The sequence below is a fragment of the Trichosurus vulpecula genome, chromosome 1 (genome assembly GCF_011100635.1).
Source record: "Trichosurus vulpecula isolate mTriVul1 chromosome 1, mTriVul1.pri, whole genome shotgun sequence".
In the NCBI taxonomy this organism is placed as follows: domain Eukaryota; kingdom Metazoa; phylum Chordata; class Mammalia; order Diprotodontia; family Phalangeridae; genus Trichosurus; species Trichosurus vulpecula.
In genome coordinates, this window is record NC_050573.1 from 68,087,395 (window position 1) to 68,105,646 (window position 18,252).

General features: G+C 43.5%; 1 protein-coding gene across 5 annotated transcripts in view; it reads right to left on the reverse strand.

Annotated features, from left to right (window-relative positions):
• The window catches only part of PIP5K1C (phosphatidylinositol-4-phosphate 5-kinase type 1 gamma), a 134,910-nt gene extending 116,904 nt beyond the window's left edge, over positions 1 to 18,006 (reverse strand). For 3 of the 5 annotated variants that reach the window (XR_005010152.1, XM_036753877.1, XM_036753898.1), the window contains exon 1: positions 17,775 to 17,917. Coding sequence is in view for 4 of the 5 variants with exons in the window: in XM_036753877.1 (XP_036609772.1) it covers positions 17,775 to 17,880 (106 nt within the window). In the remaining variant the exon portion in view is untranslated. Of the gene's footprint in view, positions 1 to 17,774 lie in introns of all 5 variants that reach the window. The other 2 variants (XM_036753904.1, XM_036753889.1) reach the window with 2 other exon arrangements.
• Between the last annotated feature and the right edge of the window lie 246 nt (positions 18,007 to 18,252).

Sequence of the window (18,252 nt, forward strand, 5' to 3'; positions counted from 1 at the left end):
GATTTTCCTCTTTTGTCATCTTTGCTAATCTGATGAGCATAACACAGAACTTCAGAATTTTTTTCATTTGCATTTCTCTTATCATTAATGATTTTGAGCATTTTTTATACAGTAGTTCATAGCTTGAATTGCATTGATTATATTCGTGAAAATTGTTTTTTCCATTTTGAGCCACACAAATGTTAGCAGCTGCAACACTGGAATGCTAAATAGATCCTTCCCTCCATATCTCCAGCCTCTCTAAATTAATTTTCTTATGCTGGAAATTTGCTTCACTCAGTCTTTATGTGGATCCTGTTGCTCTAGAATTTGTTTAGAGTCATTTTTTACAGGTACTTGGAGGGGTTTGCTGAAGAGCTCAGGTGAGTCCCTGCCTTTACTCCGCCATCTTGGCTCCACCTCCTAAATTCATTTTCTTGATACATTGATCTGACCAGGTCATTTCCCTGCTAAAAATCATTCAGAGCTTCTTGTGTATCTTTAGGATATTGTAGCCTATGGCTCAGAACTTCAAATTCCTAGGCTTATTACATAGACTGGGTTCAAACATGGGGGTGAGGTTTTGTAAAAACATGCTTCCACCCAGAATTTTCTGTGAGAACCTTAGAATTTTTTTTTATTTTATCCATAACTGCAATTACTGCCCAACTATTCCTTGCTAGGGCCACCTGGTTCTCTTTCTGGAAACTCTACCTCCTCTGTCCAGCTGCCACCATCACTCTCTTCCTCTCCTGAAACTAAGGGGTTAAAAGGTTCTTCTACTATTTCTCTACAGTTGCCATTATTTGATGTCTGTGAGGGACTGGAAGAAGGGGCTACTGAGATGCACAGGCTTCACATCCCCAAAGACCAAAGTCCTCTGTTCTTAGCTCTCTTAGGTCTGGTTCCTTCAGTATCTAGTTCTCTCTGGTCCTCTTCTCCTTCACTTAGATCAGCTCCCTTTTCTAAGCCTGGTCCTGTTACGGGCTGAGTTAGAGCTGTGCCCTGTCCTCCTCCGACCTCCAGGCCCAGGGGCCTACTGAGATAAACTCAGGGCTTTGGGATGTGGGTGGAGCCAGGAGGAGGGGTCTCACCTTTGTTGCCTCCCTAGCGATTCCAGGTCCGACCTGCCAGACCATGTGGAACTTCCGGCTCTCTGGCAGAGCATGTGGAACTTCCCGCTGCCTGACCACGTGGAGTTTCCGGTCTTTGCCTGGACTGCCTGCCCGCAGGGAACTTTGGGTAGTGTGGGAAGAGAAGGGGAGGAGAGTAGGCGGAGTCAGGGCGGTCCTAGGACCCAGGTGTATTAGCTTTACCTGTCTTTCACCCATGTAACCAAAGAATGTACCTACGTCACTAAAGGTATAAATGTGCTGCTTGCTGAAATAATAAACGGAGTCATTTCACCATCTTGTTCGGCTCCCGCCCTGTACATTGTCCGCGAGATCAGGTCCTTTGCTTAGGCAGAGGCCTGGGGCTTGGGGGGAACCCTGAGCGTAGTTACGAGGCTTCGGAAGCCCGTGACATGGTCCAAAGACCAGATCTAAAACAGTCTGCACCAATCATATTATTCTCAGAAGCTGAGATAATCACTTATCTTGAGGTATTAATGGGCTAAGTAACCAGGACAGAGGCATTTCCCATGACCTATCGAAGAGATGCCATAAATCATGGAGCTGTTTATATCTTCCAAAGGAAGACTAAGCCAAGTACCAAACAAAGGCTTTATTATTTAATCTTGTTAAATTGGCCAGACCTGGTTGCATCTTTTATAGACAAAATACAAATTCCTTAGGTTGGCATTCAATGCCCCCTGATTTGGCATCAATTTATCATCTCAGCTTAATCTGATTCCCCTACAAGCGCTCTCTGTTTTTAGCCAAACTGGAGTACTTATTAGCTCTTACCCAATATTGTTCTGCCCTTTGTAGTCCTCCTTCATTATTTAGTTCAGCCCCACTGCCTGCTACCTGGTAAAATTTCTCTTTTCCAAAGAGCTTGCTCAGGAGTCATTGTTTTCAAAGAATTCTTCAACATCCCTCCAGGTGAAAGCGATCTATTCTCCTCAAACTCTGATAAATCCTAATTGAATCTCTTTCTCCCTATTATGCCTTGTATCATGCTTATTTGTGTACATATCACATCCCCTATTAGTCTATAATCTCTTGGAGGGCAGAAATCCTATCATTTTTCTTCTTTGTGTTCCTACCATATTCCATAGTACTTACCACACAGTGAGGTCTTTGTATATATTTACTGAATTAATTGAATGTTCTAGTGCTTCTGGAAGGATCATTAGAACAAAGAAAAGTATAACTGGAAGAGACCTTAGAGGACATTGAATCCTCCCTCATCTTAAAGAGCAAAAAACTGAGGTCCAGAGAGACACATCATTTCAAAGTCAGACAGATGAGTGGGTTAGGAGATGGATGATGATCCAGGAAAGGCAACTAAGGAGGTGAAGTTAGGTCTCTCTTGGGTAGTAGTAGAACCAGGAGAAAGCAGTGCCATGGAAATTGAGGGAGCCAAAGGATACTCTCAATAGAATAAGAACTTTCTAACCACCTACCAGTTGTGCAACACTGGAATTGTCTGCCTCTGAAAGGAATAATTTCCCTATTGATGGAGGAATTCAAAGCATAGGTTGGATGACCACTTGTTAAAGATGTCGCCAAGAGAGTTCAGGCTTCTGGTAGGGACTGGGCTAGATGACCTCTGAGGTTCCTTACAACTTAAATTCTAATTATCAATGAAATTCTGAGACTTAACCACGTTTCAGAAAACAAAAAATTAACTTTGGTGGCAAATTCCCACAAGCTCACCCAAGCTGAATCAAAGCCATAATGTGTAAAAGGAACATTTTGAATCTTCTGGCTGTGCCCTCTACTCATCTGCCCACATGCTGACTCAAATCCTGATGAGCAGGCCTACATAAACTGGGAAACCACACCTGCCTAATAGCAGGAATCCATGCCTGATGACAGGGTGAGGGCTTTTTCCCAAAGATTTGAAGAAGCATGAGAAATTGTGATCAGGAAAGCTGTTAGTGACCAAATATTCCCCCTGCCCCCAACCATTTCTGGAAATGCTTCCTTTGGAGGTTTAATAGTGAACACTGCTGCCGGCACCATAGCAGTGACATTTGTATTGGAGAGCCTGCAGGCTTGTGACACCCTGGTCCTGTGTGTTCACTATTAATCTGCAGTAATCCCTTAACTTTTGTCATTCATTTTCTGCACTATTCACTGTACACTCAGTTCATACTACTTCCTATAACGTTTTTTCGGTCTATGTCATATATCCCCATTAGACTGGAAATCCTCCACATGCAGGAACTACTTTCTACTTCTTGGTACCCCTGGTGCCTGGTAGACATCAGTCAATGAATGAATGGGCAGGTGGGAAGAATAAGGAAGAAGATGGAGAATGGGAAGGATTGAAGATGAGGTAGTAGAGGGGTGGTTATAAGGAAGAGCAGCAACAGTGGAAAGGAGAAGTAGACTATCCAAGAATATAGACCATCATTCCAGGGTAAGCACCCTAGATTTCATTTCTCCTGGCTCTGAGCCATTCCTCCTTATGTCTCCCTGTTCTCCTCCCTCCTCTCCACCTATTAATATCCTCTACATCCTCTAAGCTCCAGTTTCATATCCTTTCCAGAAAGTCTTCCTTCACTACCCCACCTCACAGAAAACTCTCCTTCCCAAGAAATACAGACAATGGAAACTACTGAAGATATGTGAGCAGGGGACTGCGAGATGATGAAAGGTGGTGCTTTCCGAAATGGAATTATTTCCATGTTGGAGAGATCATGGGCAGATAAGCATGCTAATATCATTCTTGATGGAGTTATGAATTGGTCCAACCATTCTGGAAAATGAGTAGAACACAAGGAAAATCAGTGAACTACTCATAGTCTTTAGCACAGAGATACCAATGTTGAGTCTAAAGAGGTCAAAGGAAAGGAAAGGTCCTATATACATAAATCAAAATATTCACAGAAGCGTTGTTTGTAGTAGCAATACCAAATGAGTGCCCACAGAAAGGGGAATGCTGAACAAATTGTGGTATATGGATGATACCATAATGAAAGTAAGAAACTCAGAGGAACATGGGAAGCCTTGTATCCTTATATGAACTGATGCACAGTGAAACAGTATCAGGAATATAGACTACTTCAAAAATGTAAAGAAAAAGAACACTACAATGAAGGCAAATGTCATAAAATTGTAACAATCAATCCCAGCCCCCAAGCGATGGAAAAAACCTACCTTCCTCCACTCCTTGAAGAGGTGAGACTACAGGTACAAAATATTGAATACACAGTTATATACAGTTATTGTATCAACTGGTTTTCCTTAACTGTTTTTGTTTCAAGAAAATGCTCACATGGCTGTGTGTGTGTGTGCATGCGTGTGTGCGTGTGCGCATTAAGGGTTGGGAAGTGTTATTTCCAGAAATGACTGATATAAAAACAAGTAATTAATAATGCTTAAAAATAATCCATGTATGAGATAATATGGGCCTAAACTAGGACAGGAGAAGCGGAAACAGACAGAAAATGGAAGACCTAAGACATTAAAAAAGATCTCTACCTCCTCTGAACTCCTGTCTCATACACATGCACATTATGGTTATATCAGTCTGTATTGTTTATATCTCTAGACAGCCCTATTACTTGTTCATTAATTTGCTGTATCCCTGATAATTTATAATTTTCAATAATCTGTCCAGCAGTGTAACAGATAACCTTAGGAAATGCTTAGTCCCTGTCATTGGAACTCTTCAAGTAGGTAAGGGATGATAATGATAGTGATGATGACAAATCACCACTGCCTCCTATTTGGGCCGCTAGTTGGCTCAGTGGACAGGATAAGAGTTGTTTTAATTTGTATTTCTCTAATCAATAGTGAGTTAGAACATTTTTTTCATATGATCCTGGGCAAATCACTTAACCTCTGCCTCAGTTACCCCAACTGTGAAGTGAGGATAACAATAGCACCTACCTCCTAGGCTTGTTGTGAGGATTAAATGAGATAATAAAGTGCTTAGCACAGTGCCTGACACATAGTAAGTGCTATATAAACGTTCACTCTCATTATTATTATTTCTATAGCCCTTTTAAATTTACAAATGCTTGCTTCACAACAGCCTTGCGAGGCAGAAAGTGTAAGTTAATTATATCTGACAGAGGAGGAAACCAAGGCTTAGGTTAGGAAACAGTATGGCGTAGTCAAAAAGGCACTGGTCTTGGAACAGAGAGAGTAGAGTTCGAGCCCTGGCTCTGACACTGCCAACCATGCAAAAATCACTTTACCTCTCTCCAAGCTGCAATTTTTTCATTTATAAAATTGAGATCAAACTTGAACTATCTACCTCACAAAGTTGTTGTGGGGAAGTAGTTTTAGAAGCCATATGGCACTATGTAAGTGTGGGTTATTTTGTATGACTGAGCTTATACTTGAATCGAGGTTTTCTAATCATCTATCAGGTGTAAGTGTTGTACTAACTACCTCTGAGGTCTTTTAATGCTAAGATTCTATGACTTTATGCCTTATCTATCTTTATACTGTCTTCAATTCCTAGCATAACGTGGTGCTTAACAAATGATATGTACATCTTGTCTCCTCTGCCCAGACTGTGAGTCACTTGTGGGCAAGAACTTTTATCACTCTAGAACTTGGAACCCATTCCAAGCCAAACCACCAGCCAACCCCACCCAGCTGGTACTTAGATGGTGCCAATGCAGCTCTTGAACTAGAAGTCTTCCAGGCACACTGAGCTAGAGGCTCTTATAGTATCTGCAGGAACATTCAGCACTACAAGTCCCTCTCTGAAGATCACAAGCTGTTTTAAGACCAATGTGCTAAGTTTCTTGGCCCAATTTTCCTCCCAGATGTACTTTTAATTTCTGACAATCTTGGAACTAGATTCTGAAATGGCAAGCATCATTTAATTGGTCTGCATTTGTTCAGATGTCTTCATCAGCATCTTCAACTGACCCTTCTGGGTATCCACTGGGAGATGGGCACCTGCTGGGCAATAGGCCAAGGAGACAATTGTTAATGTTGACTATGAATTCTCTTGGCCGAGATTAGGGGCACGGAATCAGAGTGCAAAGGAATCACAGAGGTCTTCTACTTCAATCCATACCTGTGCAGGAATCCCTTTTACATAGTATCCCTGAGAAGCAGTCACTCAGGGAGAGTAAATTCATTATCCTGCTAAGGCAGAGCCCATTCCACCTTTCAATAGGTCTAATTACCAGAATGGTTTTTTCCCTTCTATTGCGTCAAACTCTGCCTCTCACTTTATGGGGGCAGATGCATATTTTCCACCCAATTCTCCTTCTTTGGAGAAGAGACATAATAGTCTCAATTTGGCAGAGAGTTAGCAGTTACATTCAGTTTGCTCTATCAATTTAATGGAAAAATGTATGGAGCACCCACAACGTACACAGTACTGTACTAGGCATTAGGGATGGAAAAATGAAATCAGATCATGAGCTCCTTGAAGGTAGGAACTAATAGCACACCAAAATGGACTCCTAAAGAGACGTAGATCTTTCCCACAAATGAGAACAATACATATATATACATGTGTATGTGTATATATGTATATATACACACATATATATACATATATATGTATGTAACAACACCAACTAGTCAGACATTTCCCTTTTTTAACTCCAACAACGAGTTTTATTTAGTAACACAAATTTATGAGCCTGGAGTAAAAGGCTGCAGTCTGAAACTGCACAACAGAATGCTATCAAAAGTTAACTAGCTGGGGCAGCTAGGCGGCGCAGTGAGTAGAGCACCGGCCCTGGAGTCAGGAGGACCTGAGTTTTCAAATCCTACTTCAGACACTTGACACACTTAGCAGCTGTGTGACCTTGGGCAAGTCACTTAATCCCAATTGCCCTGCCCTCCCCCTCAAAAAAAAAAGTTAACTAGCTCCTGGGGAGGGGGGGGGGCGCGGTTCCTATCTGTTTCACCAACTAGTAGAACTTGCTGCCTGAGGGAAAGAACTGGCTTTGCAGCACTAATGCCCAGCCCACAGTAGGTCCTTCACCAATGTTTGTTGAATGGTCACTTCTATAAGCATCTAGTTACATAGGACCCTAGGAATCTTTTACAGACAAAGTGAGACTGCTTTGTAATTCATAAAATTCCAGTTAGGTTCTGTGTGTTCTTCAATGGTTTTGATGTCTCTCAAACTATTTGCCAGACCATGCACCCCTGCAAAAGACTGCAGCAGTCATTTATCCTGGCTGAAATATCTGTCTAGCAGAAGGGAAAGGAAAAAAAAACCTACCATGTTTCTACTGTTTCTCCTTCCAAGCTGTCCTTCATCAGACCACAGATAGCAGGGAGGCCCTTGTCTTAATGATTTTTTTTCCACAATCACCTCCCCGCCCCACCCCAATTCTCCAGCACCTGTAAAGAGGTCTATAGTGGCAGCGTTGCTAAGCTGAATTCAGGAGCAATCCTCTGCAGAGTATTTAAGAGGCCAGTGGGTGAGCCAGCCCTGGCAAGGCACTTGGCATTTCCTGACAGCTTTGGCAAATGCACCTTTCTGAACTAGGATTTCTTTCTCTAGAATGAATAAAATTATCTCCCTTCTCGGCTTTTCCAATCTCTTATGCTGATCCTATAGAGAAAGTCAGAGGTTGTGTTATTTTCGTTAAAGTGGCTGTGAAAATATGTTTTTATTCTAAAATGGAAAGAGATCACATGAACTGTAGAGAATGGTAGCCCTGGGAGTGTTCCCAGAAACCTTCATTAAGTTACTCCTCATTGGTTCTCACTCTGCACTTATAATCACAGCAATCACAGTGGTGAAGTTAATTGTAATCAGGGTCCCTTAACCCTCCTCTCAAGTCAAGTGTCTAGATATTCTGTCTCAAGCAGAGATACTGATTTATGTCATTAAAATACTGGTGGGTGAGGGAAGGATGATGTTTTACTTTTAACTATAATAGCTGTGTCCCAGTAAATTATATTTGCTGAAACCAGACATGCTTCTTCTAAACTTCAGGATGAGACAACTCTGCACAGATTTGTTCATGTATGTCATATTCCTTTGCTCAAAACCCAGCTTGTTATTGCTTATCAAATGAAGCATTAACTCCTTAGACTGGCATTCAAGGTCCTCCACAATCTTATACCTCCCTACCTTTTCAGCCTAATCTCACGCCATTTTCCCGTACTTCTAATATACTCCTTTTGAAAAAAAAAAAAAAGGAATTTTTAAAGCTCTTTCTTCAAGAGGTAACTAGTCATAGCTGCTTACCTCTATTTTCTTCATGGCTTGGAGAAACCAAAAGGGAAGAGGCCAAACTATATCTGGTTGCACTCTCCTTTGGAAAGAGCTACTACTAGTCTTACTCAGTGCTTAAACTAGTGGCCAGCTCTATGCCTAAAGACTACTGCCAGGCTTAAGGCTCAGGAGTAAGCATTTGCTCTGCTATCTCTCAGAAATACAACCATCTCTGGACCTAAACAAGTGGTTTACTTGCTTTGTGGAGACGGAGATGACTCTGAGCAGCTAAGGTGGCAACATTTGCAAGCACTAGCCCTCTCCTGGGGATGAGAAAAGATATTAAGCTAAGAGCCAGAGCAGCATGTTGTAGTGGAAAGAACACTTGGAATCAGAAGACCTGGGCCTGAATGCTGGCTTTTCTTCTTCCTCCCTGCAAGTGTTACTTTGGACAAATTCCTTCATTTCTCACTTATCTATTACCTAAGGGAGTTGGACTAAATGAACTTTAACAGCCTTTCTAGTTTGTTTTTTTGAAATTCAATTTTATTGCTAATTCCAAGTTTCCTCTCCTTTCTCCCCATACATTGAGAAGGTAACAAAACTTATTACAAACAAGTACAGTCATGCAAACCAAATTCTCAGGGTGCTTCTAGTTCTAAATCTTGTGACACTGAACTCTGCACAAGTAGGAAACTGGGTGGGGAGGAAAGGGGAAAGACTAAGCTAAAAAACCTAGAAAACGCTCTGGGCTAGGAAAGAACCAAGAGAGCTGAGTTCTAGTTTCTGTGCCCTCACTAACTTGTTCAGCCTTAATAAGGCCATATTTCCATCACTTCACCAAAACTGGTCAGCATATTTTCCCCCTCTGTCTTTGCTCTATTCCCTAGCCCTCCTTATCATCTTCATCCATTGATTTCTGATTGTGGTGTTCTTCGTTCTCGAAGAGGACCATGACATCAGGGAAATGATGCCATGACTTGCAGTTGACTTTGATTTGAGTGAGGGAGGGCTGTGCAAGGTCACCAGCCTCACTTTCTCCTCCAGAGCCATCTGGGTCCAGTGGCCTGATATTCACCAGGAAGACCAGAGATGGCCCAGGATGCAATGGGAGACCCGGGCCATTTCAGGTTAAGGTCTTTTCAGGTTCTCACTTTGAGTGAGGCGATGCCCATTCAGTGAATAGGCCTCTTTAAGAAGTTAATCAAGAGATGGCTCCTTTCATTGATTTCTACGCATCCCTTCAAAGCCTAGGCCCAAAGCTACCATAAAACCTTCCCTGATCTGCCATTTCCCCACCCCTTACTCCCAGCTTATAGTGTTTTCTCCCGTACCTGAACTTTGAGCATTTTATTATTCTATGATTTGAAGGTCCCTTCCATCACTGACATTCTGTGTTCTAAGTTCCCTTCTTGTTCTGACATTCTTCCAAATGCAAACAATTATGATCTAATGACAGCTATAGGTTCCTAGAAGGCAGGGCCTGAGTTTACGTAGGGACTCTGACAAGTCTCATATTTAGACACTTCACAAACAGTTGTGGAAGAGAACGATTTTGAAGTCAGGGGTCCATCTTATTTGAAACGTTTCTCCTATGGCTTCCCTAAAGGTGGGTAAATCTGGTAGGCCACATACCTATCCAATAAGTTTCGGACTCAGTTTATAAACCTGCCATGTCTATTCATGTTATGTTATCATCTGGAGCAGATTGTACCAGCTTCAGGCTACAATGACCCTGAGTAGCTCTGATGACCTAAATCTGAAAGGTTTTTTCCTTCTCCCAGCCCCTATTTATATCCTCGCTCTATCCTATCTCTGTACATATCAGAATAACCCTTTAGAGAATGTACTGCTTTCAACATTCTAACGGGCTTTTACTTTACTGCCTTCATGGCTGGTGCTAGATCTGCTTGGCCAGAGAGCTCACAAACCACATTAGCATACAGCTCTAGGAGATAAGCAATGGCAGAATCATTATCCCCTTTTCATAGATGAGGGAGTTAAGGGGAAAGATAAGGAATAACTTGGCCAAGTTCACTTACACAATAGCTAGCATTAATATAGCTTTAATGTTTACAAAGTGTTTTACATATGTTAACTCATTTAATTCTCACAAAAACCCTGGGAGGTAGTTACTATTATCCCCATTTAACAAATGGGGAAAGGTTAAATTACTTGCTCAGGGCTATACAGTTAATAAGTATCTAAGGCAAAATTCAAACTCATGTCTTCCTGACTCCAAGTCCAGGACTTTATGCCATCTAGTTTCCAAGGTAATCATCTGTTAGTCAACTAGAATATATCAAATGCCAGGTATGTTCCAGGCATGATGCTTAATGCCGGGATTACAAAGAAAGAAAGAGAAAAGGCCCTTCTCCCAAGGAGCTCACAGTCTACTGTGGGAGACAACATGCAAACAACCACATACGTATTTGTTAACTATAACCAGGATACATTAGGGGCAATCTCAGAGGGAAGGCTCTAAGATTAAGGAAGCCTTCTTGAGGGAGGTGGAACTTGAAGGTAGGGAAGCCAGGAAGTGGGCATGAGGAAGGAGAGAGTTCCAGGCATGGAAGACAGTCACTGAAAAACTCAGAGTTGGGAGATGAAGTGCCTTGTGCCAGGAACATTAAGGAGACCAGTGTCACCATCACTGACCAGAGCTTATGGAGGGGAGGAAGGTGTAAAGAGATGGGACAGGTAGGAAGGAGCCAGGTTATCAAACTTAATGAGTAGAAGAACTGGGGCATGAACCCAGGTTTGTTGACTTGCAGTGCAGTACTCATTCCACAACATCACACAGCCTCTGGGAGGAATAGAGACAGAAGGATGAAATGATCCGGCCATGGCTTTCAGCACAGCTGGAACAAGAACCCTGGATTCTCCTAAATCTGGATCCAAGATTTTTAAACTATATAAACAACTGCTTCCTTAAAGCACCAAATGACAGGACTCTGACATAACAGCTCCCTCTGGATCTCCTAACACTTGTTTCACAATTTTCTAATCAATTTATCACATATTATTATATATCATAGTTACTTGTGTCTGGGTATTATTCCCCTGTTAGTGTGTTAGGTTCACATGAGAAGGGATGGGGATGTATTTCTCTAAGACTAACCCTTATACCCACTCAGTGTGATGGTATGTGCAATGTATGGTACACCCTTGATCCCCAACCTTTGCAAAGGGAGGGGAACGTACTTTCTCCCCTCTTCTTCAGGGCCAAGCTTAGTCACTGTAATTCAGGCCTGCACAACCTGAGGCCAAAGGATTTCAGGTGGCACTTGAATGTTTCATTGTGCAGGCCTGTTATAACTGCACAATGCTCAGCTTTGGGGGTTTTTTCCTCTCCATTTGCACTACTGTGGTCATTGTGGGTACTGTTTTCCTGGTTCTGCTTACTTCATTCTATATCAGTTCATAGAAGACCTTTTATGCTTTTCTGTAATCTTCACATCTGTTTATTCAGTATACTTAATATTAATATATCACAATTTTTTTAGCCATTCTTCAGCTCAACGGCTTCTACTCCCCCCAACCCCTCCAGTTCTTTACTGTTACAAAAAGGAGTTATGAATGTGGAAGGGTTAACTATAATTTTACTTTATGTTTGCTTTCCTTTTTGTATCTGTAGAGCCTACCACAGTGCCTTGCACTGGAGGGTGGAAGTGGGAGAGACTGGATTGAATTTCATTATAATAGGGTACTTCAGATGATGAGGAAACTTTCTCCAACTCACCAGTTTGTAGCCATAAAGAGCTGCCTGGGGCAGGGAGAGATTAAGTGACCAGCCCAGAATCTCATATCCTCTAGGTGTCAAGAGGTAGAACTGGAACCCAGGTCTTCCTTCTTCTAAAGTGAGCTCTCTTATCCATTACACTATTGGCCTTGCTCTTGAGAGTTTAATAAATGTTGGAATTAAACTAAATTCAGGTGTTATCAACTCCATGAAACCTTTCCTAATTACTGAAGGTGAACTTTCTTTTCCTAGAACCCTCTTTTGCACTTCTAGGACATTCTGCACTATAACACAGTTATTTGTGTAGCATTAAACACATGTTGTGCATGTATGCCTATGGTGCTGTGGAAAGAGGGATGCATTTGGCCCTGCTACATACTCAGAACTCGGCGATCTTCGACAAGTCACTTTACCTCCCTTCATCTTCATTTTCCTTTCTGTAATATGAGGAGTCTGAACTAAATAATTGTAAAATTTCTTACAGCTGTAAATTATATATATATACATACATACATATATATACACACACAAACATACATATACATACACACACACATATGTAACAATTCTGACCTGGAGTCAGGAAGACCTGAGTTCAAAATCTGCCTTACTACCTCTGTGACCTGGGGCAAGCCACTTAATCTTTGTCATCCTCAGTTTATCTATAAAATGGGGATAAAATTACATCTACCTCATAGGATTGTTGTGAAGATTAAACAAGATAAGATTCTTGAAAGCAAAAATTGTGTCCAGCACAGTGCTCTGCTCTGAAGCAGCACTGAATGGTACAGTTAATCCTAATATTGGCATGGGAAGTAAACTTAAAATCCAACACTAAATACAAGTGGGCCCTTGACTGTTCATCAGAATGTAGAGAAGTATAGATACCAAAACCAGCATAATAAAAATTATTTCTACTTGGATCTACAAGGGGGTTAGGTATGTTCACACACACAAACCCATTCATACTCAACAAAGATGTATCTACCATGTACAGTGCACCACAGAAATACAAAGATTATTAGAGCACAGTACTTGAATTCAGGAAGCTCATAATTTATTTAGGAGATTAAAACACTCACATAGATAAGTGGCACAAATTAAAACATCATAATTCAACAAATATTTATTAAGTACCTACTAGGTGTAATTGCGTAAAATACTCTAAAACCTTAAGTTCTCTATTAATGTCAGCTACTATTACTGATTGAAAGACAGAACAAGCACTTATTAAGCACCTCACATGTACCAGGCACTATGCTAAGTGCTTTATAAACATATCATTTGGTCCTCACACATGAGGTAGTGCTATTACTCCCATTTTACAGCTGAGGAAAACCGAGGCAGACAGATGATAAGTTATTTGCCCAAGGTCACACAGCTGTCAGATATCGGAGAACAGATATTAAGTCAGGTCTTAATCACTCTGGGCACAGGGCTCTATCCACTTCACCGAGCTGCCTCTAGTGATGAGATCAGATGAAGGAGTCACTTCTAGCTTGGCGGAATCTGGGAAAACATATCTAAGAAGATAATACTGTTTGCAGGGTGGATAACAATGTAATGAACAGAAACAGTGAGGAGGGCGTTCTAGATACAGGTCTGAGCAGTCCATCTGCTGCTTTTTTGCAGCCCCCAAGACCAAAGTCAACTTCTTCCGTTTGTCCCCAAATAGGCCGCCTAAAAAAGGATCAATAATTCTTATCCTTAAGTTAAACGGAAAAAAAGTCTCATAGGCAATCTATAGTACAGCAAATTTTATAAAAACTCCTTACCCAAAGCTATTAAAAATAAAACCAAAGCTTAGTTAATGTATAAGCAATAAATCAAGCAGTGGAATGTAGAAGAGTAAGCCTAAGTCTGGGAGTCAGGAAACTTGAGTCGTAGTTTTCACTCTGCCATAAAGTTGCTGTATGATCTTGAGAGCAACAGCATGTGACCTCTCTTTGGGTTTAAGATCCCATATTAATAAAATGAAGGAGTCTGCCTAGATGACCTCTAAGGAGCCTTCTTTCTCAGATACTCTATGATTCAATAATTCCACTCTGTAACTCTATCTTTTCTGGCATTTACTTTGACAAAAAAGTTGGCCAACACATGTATACACCCTTCCCATTCTATGAGTCTCTGAGCCAAAAAATGATCAGAAACTAACTGGACAAGATAGGGGGTGGTCACTTTTTCAACAGTCTGAAGAAAGAGGAACTGCCAGTACTAGGTATGAGGTATCTTCAGTCAAAGGAGTTCAATTCATCCAAGTACCAGCATAATAGGATAAAGGCTAGAAGCCACTAACAGGGTAGGCATTCTGAAAGCAGAGCAAGCACAAATTTCATGGAATCACTAAATGTTAGGGCTATAGGGTTTAGGAATTATTTACCTACCCACTTTACAGAGGAGATCAAGAGCAGACAAGGAGGTAGACTGGAAAAACATTACAAGACATAAGCAGATGCAAAGGGGGTCTGAAGTCCAAGACAAGTGGTCAAGGGTCACAGAGTTTGCAATCATTGAAGGGTTGGGACAATAGGCTAGTTCACTTGGCTGGTTCCTGTTGTTTTTTTCCCTTGGTTTTCTATGGGAGATAGGGACCAGTCCCTGCAGACTGAGCAGGCTCTGCAGTTTAGAACAGGCAGTTGTCAGCACCTGGAAAGAATGGGTTAGTTAGGTAAGGGAGCAAGAAACAGTTGCTGATGGTCTGAAGCTCAGGTCAGGCTCCTCCCAAACAGGAGAGCTAGAGACTGTGTATTTGACCTAGACACCCTCTCATCCTAATGGAAACTGAGGACAAAAAAACCAGTCCTACAGTGAATTTCAAAAGATGTCATTCCAAAAAAAACCTTAAGCCTTCTGATTTATGCAGTTACAATATGTATAACATTACAGTTTACAAGGTAGTCTCCTCTCAAAAGCCCGGTTAAGGCCAGATACTTAAGTACTATTATGCCCATTTTAAAATGAGGAAAATGAAGCTCAGAAAGCTTAAATGACTTGCCCAAGGTCACAAAAGCTAGAGGATTCAAATCCTGCTTTCCTGACTCTAAACTGAATGTTCTTTCTACCACATCACAGTACACTGGCATGGGGCTTGGGCAAGAAATTCTTTCTGAATGTATGAAATAATCTCTAAAAAAGCATTCTGGTGTAATGGAAAGGTCACTGGACTCAGAAAACCTGAATTCTAGTCTCATCAGTGCTACTAATTTGCTGTGCGACCTTATGCAAATAAATCACTCCCCTTTACTTGGGCCAGGGATTGTTCATCTGCAAAATGGAGGGAGGCATGGACTGGATAATTTCCAACAAACACCCCCTCTGGCTCTGTCTTTTTGGACAAAGCATTTTGCAAGAGAGTTAGTATGGGGGGATGTCAGTGAAGATGATCTAACCCAGCTAGTGGCTTTTTCTAAGGGATCAAAACATTTTGAAGTCATCAGTCTGCATGTTAAAGGGGCACCAAAGTGTGTTGGGGGGGTGGGGGGAAGGGAGGGAGAAGAAAAGATGAACTCCATTGACCACAGTGCTGGCCCTTAAGTGGTCCTGAAAACCACAATCAACTCCTTGGCGCTAGGAATTTTCATCATGAAAGCCTTTAAATCCACCAACAATTCTGAGCATCATTTCCCCTCCCTTTCCAAATCCATCAGCTTGAATAATCCTCCAATCACACTGGCACCATAACGCTGAGAAACAACATCTCCTTAGAGAAAGCTCCTTCCCAGGTCAGACCCAGGGAACAGTAAAAGGCTGCTGAACTGAGTGACTCAGCCCATTCAACTCAATTTTAGCTAGTTCATGTAATCTTTGGGTCCAGGCCTATCTAATTTCAGGTTTCCCAACAGTCAGGGCTTGTACTTAATCTTATCAGTCTTTCAATCAGAGGCCCTGTGAACTTCTAAGATAAAATGTTTAACGACATGGAGTTTTTTGTGTCCTGGCAAGCCTGGTGCTTTTCTGGCTTTGTGAAGATTAGTCAAAGAGGGAATTACATGTGGAAGATGAAGGTTGGAAAGGAAAGGACTTTGCTTACTGCTTTGCAACCTGACTGGTGCCCACACTGCTCAATGAAACAGCAAGGAAGGAAGACCAGCCATGTGGGGCCCTTATTGGCTGCCACACATCCTTATTTTTTTAACAGATTAATAACAATTTACATTTCTATATTACTCCAAGATTTATAAAGCAAAATGACTCTGGGTAAGCATCACCCCAATATGTTACAGACAGTACAACTAAGGCTCAACAAGGAAGAATATTGATTCAAACCCAGGTCTCAAGTCCAATTTCAGTATTCTTTCTACTTCATCACAATGGAATAAGAGACACATAACCATTAAACTAGTGCATTTTCTAAGTAAACAAATATTTCAATGGGGTTGAACACTGTGGAAGAAATGAGACTGTCCATATCTTTTGAATCCTCTACATTTTCCCAACTTCCAGGCATAACAGTCCAACCCTATTGGTCAATTACCATTTGAGAAAATAAGATATGCTGTCTCTATTTTGAGAGTCACTAAACCTGGAAAGAAGATGACTAAAGGAGGTTTCTTTGAGAGGGGCTTCCACAAATCCCGAATTTTCCTATTCCAAAGCTTCAGATCTGAGCCACTTCATCAGGAAATAAGACTCCCTCTGTGCAAAACCCCTGCCTTGAGGAAGAAGGCAGGATCCCACCTTCACCCACCACCCCATTCAACAGTCAGGAGATGGATAAATAGGCCTCCCTCTCCTATGAATAATGCCAGCTGCATCCCTTACTTTAAGCTTGAGGAGAAAAAGGGTGCATTGGGGGGAGTGACTGGAGTTTAAGCAATACCAGGAGATAAGAATTCCCTACCTACCCCTAACCAATTCTAGAACTTTAGCCCTAGAAGGGATTTTGGGATAATCTAATCTAGATACTCCTCCCCACTACCCTCATTTTACAGATGGGGAAACTAAGGCCCACAAGGGCTGACACCTCACCCTGCTTTCCAGGTTAACAAAGTGCTTTTCAGCACTGTCTGTGACAGGCAATGCAAGTATTATTAACCCTATTTTATGGAAGGAGAAAACCGGTTCGGAGATAAAGTGATTTGCCTGCCCTTGGCCAAGCAGCGGGCCAAGAAGCAGGGAAGGATCTGGAACACAAGCCTCCTGCTCTCCATCCCTCTGTGTTGGCCAAAAAGGTGACGGAGACAGGAGACTGGACGAAATGACCTGGAAGGTTCCTCGACCTCGGGTTCCTCTGGTCCCCACCCGCTCCTGCTCTTTCTCTTCCTCTCCCCTAGGATCACGGAGATGTCAGGACCCCGGGGGGACGGAGAGGAACACCCACCCGGGGAGTCCACTCCGGGGAGGGGCGGTTCCGCTGTGGGGCCAGGCGGGAGGGGAAGTCACGGGGTGATGCTTCGTTCAGTTCCATCCCATTGAGCCGCGGGTGGGGGAAAAGAGGCCGGAATCTCCCTTTTTTCCTGCCCACCCCCACCAGCAACACTAGGAAATGGGGCATTCCCTGCGGCCCCCCGCGGCAGAGAGGAAGCGAAAGCTCGGGCCACCAGCAGCTCCCGGCTTTCTGGACCCAAGGGCGGTTCCACTGAAGCAGCTAGGATGGGGTGGGGGGCGCGAGGGGGCGGCCGGCACCATCAGGGCGGGCTGGGCGGGGGGCGAAGGGGCGGCCCGCACCATCAGGGCGGGGGCGGGGGGGCGGCCGGCACCATCGGGGCGAGCCGGATGGGGGGGCACGAGGGGGCGGCCAGCACCATTGGGGCCGGCGGTGGGGGGGCGAGGAGCCGGAGACCGTTACCTGTCGCCGAGGACGCCGCCGCCCCGCTCTCCACAGCCCATCCCGCCTCCGGAGGGACGGCCCCCGCCTCGGCTCTCTCCGCCTCGTCCGGCACCTCCAGCTCCATCGCCGCAGACGGGCCCGAGGCGAGGCGGGGGCCGGCGGGGGGGAAGCCCCGCCAGGCCCAGCCGGCTCCTCGGCGGAGGGAAGGGAGCTGCTACCACCGCCGCTGCCGCCGCCGCCGCGGAACAACAACCGCCGGGAGGGAGAGTCCGGGCTGACAAGGGGAGAGGGAGGGAGCGGGGAGGGGGGAGGGAGGGAGGGAGGGGACGGGGAGGGAGAGAAGGAATGGGGAGGGAGGGGGCGGGGCCACGGCCGTGCTTCGTCACGCGCCCTCTCTCCCTGCCAACCGGGAGATTGGGAGTGGGGAGGGGGCGGGTTGACGTCTTCACGCCGAGGGCGGGAGAGCGCCTCCCTGGGGCGAGCTGGTGGAAGGGCA